Source organism: Balaenoptera acutorostrata, chromosome 15 (genome assembly GCF_949987535.1).
Source record: "Balaenoptera acutorostrata chromosome 15, mBalAcu1.1, whole genome shotgun sequence".
Taxonomy (NCBI): domain Eukaryota; kingdom Metazoa; phylum Chordata; class Mammalia; order Artiodactyla; family Balaenopteridae; genus Balaenoptera; species Balaenoptera acutorostrata.
In genome coordinates, this window is record NC_080078.1 from 58,911,734 (window position 1) to 58,926,519 (window position 14,786).

The window sequence follows — 14,786 nt, forward strand, 5'->3', positions numbered from 1 at the left end:
ACCCAACGCAGCCAAAAATAAAATAAATAAATAAATAAATATTGGGACTTCCCTGGTGGTGCAGTGGTTAAGAATCTGCCTGCTGATGCAGGGCACATGGGTTTGAGCCCTGGTCCAGGAAGATCCCACATGCCGCGGAGCAACTAAGCCTGTGCGCCACAACTACTGAGCCTGCACTGTAGAGCCTGCGAGTCACAACTACTGAGCCCTCATGCCACAACTACTGAAGCCTGCATGCCTAGAGCCTATGCTCTGCAACAAGAGAAGCCACCGCAATGAGAAGCCCGCGCACCACAACGAAGAGTAGCCCTCACTCGCTGCAACTAGAGAAAGCCCATGCACAGCAACGAAGACCCAATGCAGCCATAAATAATTAAATAAATAAATAAATATTAAAAGAAAAGAAAAGACAACTGAATTTAAAAATAGGTAAAGGGCTTAAGTAGCCATTTCTCCAAGGAAGATATACAGACGGCCAACAAGCACATGAAAAGATGTTCAACAGCATTGGTCATTAAGGAAATGCACATTAAAACCACAATAAATGTCACAACTACTAGGATGCTGTAGTCAAAAATATGGAAAATTATGTGTTGACAAGGATGTGGAGAAATAGAAACCCTCATACATTGCTGGTGGGAATGTAAAATGGTGCAGGAACTGTGGGAAAGAGTTCATCAGTTCCTTGAAAGTTAAACATAGAATTACCATATGACCCAGAAATTTCACTCCTAGGTATATACCCAAGACAAATGAAGAGATATGTCCACAAGGAAATTTGTACAGAATGTTTATATCATTATTCATAATAGCCAGAAAGTATAAACAACCCAAATGCTCATTAATAGATAAATGGATAATCAAATTGTGGCATATACATATAGTGAAATATTATTCAGCCATAAAAAGGAGTGAAGTACTGATACATGCTACAAATAGGCAGAGCCTCGAAAACATTATGCTAAATGAAAAACCAGACACAAAAGGGTCACATATTGTATGATTTATTTTATGTAATGTATCCATAATAGGCAAACCCATAGAGACAGAAAGCAGATTAGAGATTACCAGGGAAGGGGGGAATGGGGACCAACTACTTAATGAGTACCAGATTTTTTTTGATGAAAAAGTTTTGACACTAGAGTGAACTAGTGTTTGCACAACATTGTGACTGCACTAAGTGCCACTGAATTATACACTTTAAAATGGTTAATTGTATGTTATGTGAATACAAGTAAAAGAATAATAACATTTTTAACTGAGTCAAGAAGAAATATAAAATATTAATAATTATATATGTAATAATAAAAGCATTTCCACAAAGAAACTGCAAGTCAGGTAACTTCACCAGTGAATTTCTCCAAACATTTAAGGAAAAAATACCACTCTTACATGACTTTTCCAGAGAATAGAAGAGATACTTCGATGAGGCCAGATAATTTTGATTCCAAAGCCTGACAAGGACATTACAAGAATGGAAATTATAGACTAATCTTTCTCATGAACAAAATATTAGTAAATAAAATTCAAGGATGTACAAAAGGGTGGTACATCACAACCAAGTGGAGTTTTGTTCCAGAAATGAAGATTGTTTTAACATTTGAAAATCAATCAATACAGTATACCACATTAACAGTAAAAAGGAAAAAATGTGATGGGAAAAAAAGCACTTGACAAAAATTAATACCTATTCATGATTTTTTTAAGTCTAAAACTAGGATACAAGTGAACTTTATTTGAATCAAGGGTTATCTACAAAAAATCTAGAGAAAACATCGTATTTAGTAGTAACATATTAATAAGGACATTCACTGCTATCACTTTCATTTAATATTGGTACTGGAGGTCCTAGCCAGTGCAGGAAAAAAAAAAAAGAAGTGAAATAAAGAATAAAGAGTGAAATATGTGAAGATTTAATAGGCAGAGTTTAAACTGTTATTATTTGCAGACAAAATAATTGTGTATTTTAAAAATCCAAAAGATTCTGCAGATAAGCTGTTTAGAATTAATAAGTGAACTTAGCAAGTCACTAGATACAGGATCAATATTCAAAAATTGAATTTTTTTCTATGTAGTAGTAACAAAGAATTAGAACATAAAAAAATTTTAAATACCATTGATAGTAGATCAAAAATTACCAAATACCTAGGAATAAATTTAATGAAGGATATATAAGTGTTCTACATAGAAATGTGTACAGAGAAAGAAGATCTAATAAATAGAGTATGCTATATTCATAGGTTGGAAACTCAATCTTGCAAAGATGTCAGTTCTTCCCCCAATTGATCTATAAATTAAACACAGTCTCAGTCAAAATGCCAACAGATTTTTTTGTGGAAATTGATAAGCTCATGAAATTTATATGGAAATGCAAAGGACCACGAATAGCCAAAGTAGTTAAGAACAAAGCTTAAGAACCTATACTACCAGACCCCAAGACTTTTTACAAAACTCCAGTACTTAAAACAGAGTACTATTCACCTAGCACCCAGATCTTGGTTTCTAAATATTATTCTCCAATAAAAGGAACCAAGGCTCTTTGAAAGAAGTGGTTAATTCCACAACTGGAGCATGGAAAATACAAGATGAGCTTGTAACATCTTTTGGTGCCAGTGAGCTAGGAAACGCATGGGAAAGGATGAGGGCACGTTGAAAGGACATAAGAACCAACCTGAAGGAGGGCCTAAAAGCCTAAATCAATTTGAGCAACAAAATAAATAATGATCATATTAAATTATAACCCATAGACTAACACAAATATCCATGAGTCCATGCTGATATAAATAAATGAAGGAGAAGGGGCATCTCTTCCTTACTGAAGAATCCCAGTTAGTGTACAAGGAATTAGGGAACTACAAAACCACCACCAGGCAAACACTGCAGAATTGTTGCAAGCAAGATGGATGCTAAAATCAGTGGGCAAAAGCTTGAGAAAAAAATAGGATATTTTCATAGTTTCAATGTCTCTCCCCCAAGATACTGACCAGTTGCAAAGGAGAAAATAGTAACTTTACAGTGGAGAGACCCAGTAGACATTGCCATAACCAAGTGATCATGGTTGATATGTCAAAATACTGAAAAACAAGGAAGAACTAAGAAACTGTCACAGATTTGAAGAAACTAAGGAGACACAACTAGATGCAAGCTGGGGTCCTGGATTGGATCACAAGATAGGAAAAGAACATTAGTGAAAAAACTGGTGAAATGCAAATAAAGTCTGTTTGGTGAATACTATACGAGTATTAATATCAAAACATTAGTGTTAATTTCCTGCTCTTGATCATTGTTCTATGGTTATGTAAGATGTGAATGTTGGAAAACTGGGGAGAGAAGTATATATGAACTCTGATATTTTTTGCAACTTTCCTATAAGATTATTTCAAAATAAAAGGTTTTTTGTGTTTTTTTTAAACTGGCATGGTATTGACACAAGATGCATTAGTTTCCCGGGGTTGCTGTAACAAAGTACCACAAGCTGGATGGCTTAAAACAACAGAAATTTATTAATCTCTCACAGTTCTGGAAGCTAGAAGTTCGAAATTAAGGTGTTGGCAGGGCCATGCTGCCTCTGAAGGCTATCTAGGGGAGGATCCTTCCTTGCCTCTTCTTAGAGGTTGTCAGCAATCCTTGATATTTTTTGGCTTGTAGCTGCATCACTTCAGTCTCTGCCTCTGTGTTCACCTGGCCTTCTTCCCTGTGTCTCTGTATATCCTCTCCTCTTCTTCTAAGGACAACAGTCATATTGGATTTATGGTCTACCCTAATCCTAATGTGACCTCATTTTAACTAATAAATAGTCTGCAAAGATGCTATTTCCAAACAAGTTTACATTCTGACGTAGCAGTTTGACATTAATTTTGAGAGGACACGATTCAACCCAGTATACAAGGATGGGCAGATAAACCAGTGGGATAAAACAGAAACTCTAGAAACAGAACCACATATTGGTCTCACTTACAGCAGACGTGCCATTGCAACACAGTGGGGAAAGAAGTGTCTCTTCAATAAAGGAGTCAAATGAAAATCTGCATGTGGATAAAAAGAACATTGACCTCTACCTCACATCATACATAAAGACTAATTTCAGATGGATCATAGACCTAAATGTGATAGGTAAAATAACAAATTATTTTCATGATACACACAAGAGATTATCTTCATTATCTGGGGGTCGGCAAAGATTTCTTTAACTGGACACAAAAAGAACTGACATTATTGGGAAGAGTTGATAAACTGGACTTAATTTAAATTAAAAGCTTTTGTTCATCAAAAGATAACATTAAGAGAATGAAAAGGCAAGCCATAGAGTATTGCAGTACCCAACAGAGGACTTGCATCTAAAATATTTAAAGAGCTCCTACAAATCAATACGAAAAATATAGTCAACTCATTTTCTTAAATGGACAAAAGACTTGAACAGGCATTTCGTAAAAGAAAATATCCAAACAGGCAATAAGCATATGAAAGGGTCCTAAACATCATTTGCGAAATGCAAAATTAAAACCAAAATGAGATACCACTGAACACCCACCAGATTGGCTAAAAATTTTTAAACTGACCCTACCAAGCTGTGGCAAAGATGTGGAACAACTAGAACTTTCATGCACTACCCATACGAGTAAAATTTGTACAAGCACTTTGGACCAGCAATTCTACTCCTAGATACACAGTCAACAGAAATGAGTCTATATGTCCACTAAAAGACATGTAGAAGAATTTGTATAGCAGCTTGATTCATAATTGCCCCAAACTAGAAGTAACCTAAATATTTGTCAACAGTGGAATGGATAAATAGTTTTATATTCATTTGTAAAATGGAACACTATATGTCAGTCAAAAATATAATCACTGCAACAACATGGATGAATTTCACAAGTAATTGTTGACTGAAAGAAGCCAACACAGGAGAGTATATACCAAATGATCCATTTATGTGAATTTCAAAAACAAGCATAATCTACAATGATAAAAATTAGGATAGTTTTAGGGGTGAATATTGATTGGGAGGAGTCATTTCAGGGATGCTGGAAATGTTCTATGTATTGATCTGGGTGATAGTTACAGTGGTGTGTATAATTTTTTTTTAATACTTATCTGTATTCTTGAGGCTTTTGCACATTATTAGATGTATATTATATTGATACTTCAATTTTTTAATTAAGAAAAGTGTGATATATTAAATATTATTGAAATAAGTGGACTATTGTCAATATAAAAAAATGAGCCTTCATTAAAATATTTGAGATTTTGTTTTAATGAGATTTCACTTGAACTTATATATTTGGATAACATTCTATGGTTCACTGGTCACTTTCTCATAACATGGTAACAGATATGTCATTTGAGTGTATTCTAGAATAAAGATTCTGGATTTTAAACCATAAATGATATAAATTAATACCAAAAAAATGCAGTTTTAAAATTTTTGTCAAATTCTTATACGGAAATCTCAGTATTGCATTTCTCATTTCTGTCTTTCAGGCTGAGACATCAAGCACACAAAGAATTTTATGCCTACAAACAGGTGAGATTTACTTAAGATCGGCTTTGATCATGTTTTTCACCAAAAAAATGAGACCTCAGGTTTCCACTCATATTTTAAACTGGGACTAGATTTACTTGTGTTCATTTTAGCATTTTGCTTGCCAATTTGCCCTACAAAATACTTCACTTTAAGTGTTCTTTTTTTTTTTTTTTTTTTGGCTGTGTTGGGTCTTCGTTGCTGTACGCGGGCTTTCTCTAGTTGCAGCGAGTGGGGGCTACTCCTCGTTGCAGTGCCTGAGGTTATTGTGGTGGCTTCTCTTAAGTATTACTTGAAGTTATAGAAAGTTCAAATGATAAAATAATATAACTTAACAGGGAACTTTGGCCAACATTTTGGTAAAGGGAAATGCTGTAGCTTAAAATCCTTAAAGTTACTATTATCCTAATGGAGTTCAGAGATTCCATTAAATAAAATTTTTACCTTCTTCATTAGAAGACATACTAGTTCCTCAGAGGTAACCAGCTGTATTATACTGATCTCATCTCCTCCCCTTTGTACTTTAAATGTTAGTTCACGTCACACCACTGGAAGTCCAGATACTTCAGTCATTGCTATTAACTCCTAGCCCTTTGTACTATCCCTTTGCTGATATGTTCTTTAAGGTAATAAATTTAGCTTTTCTTGAAGGCCAGTAAAATTTGTTTTTTCTTCCATGTGTCATCCATTAATGTTTTACCACTGACACCAAACAGTGGGCCTAGGTGTTCCTTAATTTTCTTTTGACCCCGAGCATGAAATTATTTTTGTCGTCCATAGCAATTTGGGAGGGGGGGAGGGGGGGGCAAGCTTCAGTTTATTTGGGTCTTTAATCTTGCTAACACTGATGTTACAGACCATGTCGTCATTTTAGGATTACATACCTTTTTGTCCATGTCTCTTTGAAATCTGAGCTCATTGGCGAGTTCCTTAGATGTCCACACTGATGTCCATAGGTAACCACACATGGGTCTCGTGTGGGATTCATATACAGATATGAATGTCTTAGTTTTCTTTTTTTTTTTAACATCTTTATTGGAGTATAATTGCTTTACAATGGTGTGTTAGTATCTGCTTTATAACAAAGTGAATCAGTTATACATACACATATGTTCCCATATCTCTTCCCTCTTGCATCTCCCTCCCTCCCACCCTCCCTATCCCACCCCTCTAGGTAGTCACAAAGCACCGAGCTGATCTCCCTGTGCTATGCGGCTGCTTCCCACTAGCTATCTATTTTACGTTTGGTAGTGTATATATGTCCATGCCACTCTCTCACTTTGTCACAGCTTACCCTTCCCCCTCCCCATATCCTCAAGTCCATTCTCTAGTAGGTCTGTGTCTTTATTCCCGTCTTACCACTAGGTTCTTCATGACCTTTTTTTTTTTTTCCCTTAGATTACATATATATGTGTTAGCATACTGTATTTGTTTTTCTCTTTCTGACTTACTTCACTCTGTATGACACACTCTAACTCCATCCACCTCACTATAAATAACTCAATTTCGTTTCTTTTTATAGCTGAGTAATATTCCATTGTATATGTATGCCACATCTTCTTTATCCATTCATCCAATGATGGACACTTAGGTTGCTTCCATGTCCTGGCTATTGTAAATAGAACTGCAATGAACATTTTGGCACATGACTCTTTTTGAATTATGGTTTTCTCAGGGTATATGCCCAGTAGTGGGATTGCTGGGTCGTATGGTAGTTCTATTTTTAGCTTTTTAAGGAACCTCCATACTGTTCTCCATAGTGGCTGTATCAATTTACATTCCCACCAACAGTGCGAGAGTGTTCCCTTTTCTCCACACCCTCTCCAGCATTCATTGTTTCTAGATTTTTTGATGATGGCCATTCTGACCGGCGTGAGATGATATCTCATTGTAGTTTTGATTTGCATTTCGCTAATGATTAGTGATGTTGAGGATTCTTTCATGTGTTTGTTGACAATCTGTATATCTTCTTTGGAGAAATGTCTATTTAGGTCTTCTGCCCATTTTTGGATTGGGTTGTTTGTTTTTTTGTTATTGAGCTGCATGAGCTGCTTGTAAATCTTGGAGATTAATCCTTTGTCAGTTGCTTCATTTGTAAATATTTTCTCCCATTCTGAGGGTTGTCTTTTCGTCTTGTTTATGGTTTCCTTTGCTGTGCAAAAGCTTTTAAGTTTCATTAGGTCCCATTTATTTATTTGTGTTTTTATTTCCATTTCTCTAGGAGCTGGGTCAAAAAGGATCTTGCTGTGATATATATCATAGAGTGTTCTGCCTATGTTTTCCTCTAAGAGTTTGATAGTGTCTGGCCTTACATTTAGGTTTTTAATCCATTTTGAGTTTATTTTTGTGTATGGTGTTAGGGAGTGTTCTAATTTCATACTTTTACATGTACCTGTCCAGTTTTCCCAGCACCACTTATTGAAGAGGCTGTCTTTTCTCCACTGAATATGCTTGCCTCCTTTATCAAAGATAAGGTGACCATATGTGCATGGGTTTATCTCTGGGCTTTCTGTCCTGTTCCATTGATCTATTTTTCTGTTTTTGTGCCAGTACCATACTGTCTTGATTACTGTAGCTTTGTAGTATAGTCTATAGTCAGGGAGCCTGATTCCTCCAGCTCCATTTTTCGTTCTCAAGATTGCTTTGGCTATTTGGGGTCTTTTCTGTTTCCATACAAATTGTGAAATTTTTTGTTCTAGTTCTGTGAAGAATGCCAGTGGTAGTCTGATAGGGATTGCATTGAATCTGTAGATTGCTTTGGATAGTAGAGTCATTTTCACAATGTTGATTCTTCCAATCCAGGAACATGGTATATCTCTCCATCTATTTGTATCATCTTTAATTTCTTTCATCAGTGTCTTATAATTTTCTGCATACAGGTCTTTTGTCTCCTTAGGTAGGTTTATTCCTAGATATTTTATTCTTTTTGCTGCAATGGTAAATGGGAGTGTTTTCTTAATTTCACTTTCAGAGTTTTCATCATTAGTGTATAGGAATGCAAGAGATTTCTGTACATTAATTTTGTATCCTGCTACTTTACCAGATTCATTAATTAGCTCTAGTAGTTTTCTGGTAGCATCTTTAGGATTCTCTATGTCTAGTATCATGTCATCTGCAAACAGTGACAGTTTTACTTCTTCTTTTCTGATTTGGATTCCTTTATTTCTTTTTCTTCTCTGATTGCTGTGGCTAAAACTTCCAAAACTATGTTGAATAATAGTGGTGAGAGTGGACATCTTTGTCTTGTTCCTGATCTCAGTGGAAATGGTTTCAGTTTTTCACCATTGAGGACGATGCTGGCTGTGGGTTTGTCATATATGGCCTTTATTATGTTGAGGAAAGTTCCTTCTATGCCTACTTTCTGCAGGGCTTTTATCATAAATGGGTGTTGAATTTTGTCAAAAGCTTTCTCTGCATCTATTGAGATGATCATATGGTTTTTCTCCTTCAATTTGTTAATATGGTGTATCACGTTGATTGATTTGCATATATTGAAGAATTCTTGCATTCCTGGAATAAACCCCACTTGATCATGGTGTATGATCCTTTTAATGTGCTGTTGGATTCTGTTTGCTAGTATTTTGTTGAGGATTTTTGCATCTATGTTCATCAGTGATATTGGCCTGTAGTTTTCTTTCTTTGTGACATCTTTGTCTGGTTTTGGTATCAGGGTGATGGTGGCCTCATAGAATGAGGTGGAGACTGTTCCTCCCTCTGCAATATTTTGGAAGAGTTTGAGAAGGATAGGTGTTAGCTCTTCTCTAAATGTTTCATAGAATTCGCCTGTGAAGCCATTTGGTCCTGGGCTTTCGTTTGTTGGAAGATTTTTTGTTTGTTTGTTTGTTTGTTTGTTTTTTTATACTGCAGGTTCTTATTAGGCATCAATTTTATACACATCAGTGTATACATGTCAATCCCAATCGCCCAATTCAGCACACCACCATCCCCACCCCACCGCAGTTTTCCCCCCTTGGTGTCCATATGTCCATTCTCTACATCTGTGTCTCAACTTCTGCCCTGCAAACCGGCTCATCTGTACCATTTTTCTAGGTTCCACATACATGCATTAATATACGATATTTGTTTTTCTCTTTCTGACTTACTTCACTCTGTATGACAGTCTCTAGATCCATCCACGTCTCAACAAATGACTCAATTTCGTTCCTTTTTATGGCTGAGTAATATTCCATTGTATATATGTACCACAACTTCTTTATCCATTCGTCTGTTGATGGGCATTTAGGTTGCTTCCATGACCTGGCTATTGTAAATAGTGCTGCAATGAACATTCGGGTGCATGTGTCTTTTTGAATTACGGTTTTCTCTGGGTATATGCCCAGTAGTGGGATTGCTGGGTCATATGGTAATTCTATTTTTAGTTTTTTAAGGAACCTCCATGTTGTTCTCCATAGTGGCTGTATCAATTTACATTCCCACCAACAGTGCAAGAGGGTTCCCTTTTCTCCACACCCTCTGCAGCATTTGTTGTTTGTAGATTTTCTGATGATGCCCATTCTAACAGGAGTGAGGTGATACCTCATTGTAGTTTTGATTTGCATTTCTCTAATAATTAGTGATGTTGAGCATCTTTTCATGTGCTTCGTGGCCGTCTGTATGTCTTCTTTGGAGAAATGTCTATTTAGGTCTTCTGCCCATTTTTGGATTGGGGTGTTTGTTTCTTTGATATTGAGCTGAATGAGCTGTTTATATATTTTGGAGATTAATCCTTTGTCCGTTGATTCATTTGCAAATATTTTCTCCCATTCTGAGGGTTGTCTTTTCGTCTTCTTTATGGTTTCCTTTGCTGTGCAAAAGTTTTGAAGTTTCCTTAGGTCCCACTTGTTTATTTTTGTTTTTATTTCCATTACTCTAGAGGTGGATCAAAAAAGATCTTGCTGTGATTTATGTCAAAGAGTGTTCTTCCTATGTTTTCCTCTAAGAGTTTTATAGTGTCCAGTCTTATATTTAAGTCTCTAATCCATTTTGAGTTTATTTTTGTGTATGGTGTTAGGGAGTATTCTAATTTCATTCTTTTACATGTAGCTGTCCAGTTTTCCCAGCACCACTTATTGAAGAGACTGTCTTTTCTCCATTGTATATCTTTGCCTCCTTTGTCATAGATTAGTTGACCATAGGTGCGTGGGTTAATCTCTGGGCTTTCTATCTTGTTCCATTGATCTATGTTTCTGTTTTTGTGCCAGTACCAAACTGTCTTGATTACTGTAGCTTTGTAGTATAGTCTGAAGTCAGGGAGTCTGATTCCTCCAGCTCCATTTTTTTCCCTCAAGACTGCTTTGGCTATTCGGGGTCTTTTGTGTCTCCATACAAATTTTAAGATGATTTGTTCTAGCTCCGTAAAAAATGCCATTGGTAATTTGTTAGGGATTGCATTGAATCTGTAGATTGCTTTGGGTAGTATACTCATTTTCACAATGTTGATTCTTCCAATCCAAGAACATGGTATATCTCTCCATCTGTTGGTATCATCTTTAATTTCTTTCATCAGTGTCTTATAGTTTTCTGCATGCAGGTCTTTTGTCTCCTTAGGTAGGTTTATTCCTAGGTATTTTATTCTTTTTGTTGCAATGGTAAATGGGAGTGTTTCCATAATTTCTCTTTCAGATTTTTCATCATTAGTGTATAGGAATGCAAGAGATTTCTGTGCATTAATTTTGTAACCTGCAACTTTACCATATTCATTAATTAGCTCTAGCAGTTTTCTGGTGGCAGTTTTAGGATTCTCTATGTATAGTATCATGTCATCCGCAAACAGTGACAGTTTTACTTCTTCTTTTCCAATTTGTATTCCTTTTATTTCTTTTTCTTCTCTGATTGCCGTGGCTAGGACTTCCAGAACTATGTTGAATAATAGTGGTGAGAGTGGACATCCTTGTCTCGTTCCTGATCTTAGAGGAAATGCTTTCAGTTTTTCACCATTGAGAATGATGTTTGCTGTGGGTTTGTCATATATGGCCTTTATTATGTTGAGGTAGGTTCCCTGTATGCCCACTTTCTGGAGAGTTTTTATCATAAATGGGTGTTGAGTTTTGTCAAAAGCTTTTTCTGCATCTATTGAGATGATCATATGGTTTTTATTCTTCAATTTGTTAATATGGTGTATCACATTGATTGATTTGCGTATATTGAAGAATCCTTGCATCCCTGGGATAAATCCCACTTGATCGTGGTGTATGATCCTTTTAATGTGTTGTTGGATTCTGTTTGCTAGTATTTTGTTGAGGATTTTTGCATCTATATTCATCAGTGATATTGGTCTGTAATTTTCTTTTTTTGTAGTGTCTTTGTCTGGTTTTGGTATCAGGGTGATGGTGGCCTCATAGAATGAGTTTGGGAGTGTTCCTTCCTCTGCAATTTTTTGGAAGAGTTTGAGAAGGATGGGTGTTAGCTCTTCTCTAAATGTTTGATAGAATTCACCTGTGAAGCCATCTGGTCCTGGACTTTTGTTTGTTGGAAGATTTTTAATCACAGTTTCAATTTCATTACTTGTGATTGGTCTGTTCATATTTTCTGTTTCTTCCTGGTTCAGTCTTGGAAGGTTGTCCATTTCTTCCAGGTTGTCCATTTTATTGGCATAAAGTTGCTTGTAGTAGTCTCTTAGAATGTTTTGTATTTCTGCGGTGTCTGTTGTAACTTCTCCTTTTTCATTTCTGATTTTATTGATTTGAGTCCTCTCCCTCTTTTTCTTGATGAGTCTGGCTAATGGCTTATCAATTTTGTTTATCTTCTCAAAGAACCAACTTTTAGTTTTATTGATCTTTGCTATTGTTTTCTTTGTTTCTATTTCATTTATTTCTGCTCTGATCTTTATGATTTCTTTCCTTCTGCTAACTTTGGGTTTTGTTTGTTCTTCTTTCTCTAGTTTCTTTAGGTGTAAGGTTAGATTGTTTACTTGAGATTTTTCTTGTTTCTTTAGGTAGGCTTGTATAGCTATAAACTTCCCTCTTAGAACTGCTTTTGCTGCATCCCATAGGTTTTGGGTCGTCGTGTTTTCATTGTCATTTGTCTCTAGGTATTTTTTTATTTCCTGTTTGATTTCTTCAGTGATCTCTTGGTTATTTAGTAACGTATTGTTTAGCCTCCATGTGTTTGTCTTTTTTACGGTTTTTTCCCTGTAATTCATTTCTAATCTCATAGCGTTGTGGTCAGAAAAGATGCTTGATATGATTTCAATTTTCTTAAATTTACTGAGGCTTGATTTGTGACCCAAGATGTGATCTATCCTGGAGAATGTTCCGTGCGCACTTGAGAAGAACGTGTAATCTGCCGTTTTTGGATGGAATGTCCTATATATATCAATTAAATCTATCTGATCTATTGTGTCATTTAAAGCTTCTGTTTCCTTATTTATTTTCATTTTGGATGATCTGTCCATTGGTGTAAGTGAGGTGTTAAAGTCCCCCACTATTATTGTGTTACTGTCAATTTCCTCTTTTATAGCTGTTAGCAGTTGCCTTATGTATTGAGGTGCTCCTATGTTGGGTGCATATATATTTATAATTGTTATATCTTCTTCTTGGATTGATCCCTGGATCATTATGTAGTGTCCTTCCTTGTCTCTTGTAACATTCTTTATTTTAAAGTCTATTTTATCTGATATGAGTATAGCTACTCCAGCTTTCTTTTGATTTCCATTTGCATGGAATATCTTTTTCCATCCCCTCACTTTCAGTCTGTATGTGTCCCTAGGTCTGAAGTGGGTCTCTTGTAGACAGCATATAGATGGGTCTTGTTTTTGTATCCATTCAGCCAGTCTATGTCTTTTGGTTGGGGCATTTAATCCATTCACGTTTAAGGTAATTATCGATATGTATGTTCCTATGACCATTTTCTTAATTGTTTTGGGTTTGTTTTTGTAGGTCCTTTTCTTCTCTTGTGTTTCCCACTTAGAGAAGTTCCTTTAGCATTTGTTGTAGAGCTGGTTTGGTGGTGCTGAATTCTCTTAGCTTTTGCTTGTCTGTAAAGCTTTTGATTTCTCCATCAAATCTAAATGAGATCCTTGCCGGGTAGAGTAATCTTGGTTGTAGGTTCTTCCCTTTCATCACTTTAAGTATATCATGCCACTCCCTTCTGGCTCGCAGAGTTTCTGCTGAGAAATCAGCTGTTAACCTTATGGGAGTTCCCTTGTATGTTATTTGTCGTTTTTCCCTTGCTGCTTTCAGTAATTTTTCTTTGTCTTTAATTTTTGCCACTTTGATTACTATGTGTCTCGACGTGTTTCTCCTTGGGTTTATTCTGTATGGGACTCTCTGCGCTTCCTGGACTTGGGTGGCTATTTCCTTTCCCATGTTAGGGAAGTTTTCAACTATAATCTCTTCAAATATTTTCTCTGGTCCTTTCTCTCTCTCTTCTCCTTCTGGGACCCCTATAATGCGAATGTTGTTGCGTTTAATGTTGTCCCAGAGGTCTCTTAGGCTGTCTTCATTTCTTTTCATTCTTTTTTCTTTAGTCTGTTCCGCAGCAGTGAATTCCACCATTCTGTCTTCCAGGTCACTTATCCGTTCTTCTGCCTCAGTTATTCTGCTATTGATTCCTTCTAGTGTAGTTTTCATTTCAGTTATTGTATTGGTCATCTCTGTTTGTTTGTTCTTTAATTCTTCTAGGTCTTTGTTAATCATTTCTTGCATCTTCTCAATCTTTGCCTCCATTCTTATTCCGAGGTCCTGGATCATCTTCACTATCATTATTCTGAATTCTTTTTCTGGAAGGTTGCCTATCTCCACTTCATTTAGTTGTTTTTCTGGGGTTTTTTCTTGTTCCTTCATCTGGTACATAGCCCTCTGCCTTTTCATCTTCTCTGTCTTTCTGTAACTGTGGTTTTTGGTCCACAGGCTGCAGGATTGTAGTTTTTCTTGCTTCTGTTGTCTGCCCTCTGGTGGTTGAGGCTATCTAAGAGGCTTGATGGGAGGCTCTGGTCTGTTGGAAGATTTTTAATCACAGTTTCAATTTCAGTGCTTGTGATTGGTCTGTTCATATTTCCTATTTCTTCCTGGTTCAGTCTCGGCAAGTTGTGCATTTCTAAGAATTTGTCCATTTCTTCCAGGTTGTCCATTTTATTGGCATAGAGTTGCTTGTAGTAGTCAATTAGGATGCTTTGTATTTCTGCGGTGTCTGTTGTAACTTCTCCTTTTTCATTTCTAGTTTTATTGATTTGTCCTGTCCCTCTTTTTCTTGGTGAGTCTGGCTAATGGTTTATCAATTTTGCTTATCTTCTCAAAGAACCAGCTTTTAGTTTTATTGATCTTTG

General features: G+C 36.2%; 1 protein-coding gene across 1 annotated transcript in view; it reads left to right on the forward strand.

Annotated features, from left to right (window-relative positions):
* The window catches only part of RNF24 (ring finger protein 24), a 155,765-nt gene that overhangs the window by 116,193 nt on the left and 24,786 nt on the right, over window positions 1-14,786 (forward strand). The window contains exon 3 of the mRNA XM_007195885.2: window positions 5,482-5,524. Coding sequence (XP_007195947.1) covers window positions 5,482-5,524 — 43 coding nt within the window. The remainder of the gene's footprint in view (window positions 1-5,481; window positions 5,525-14,786) is intronic.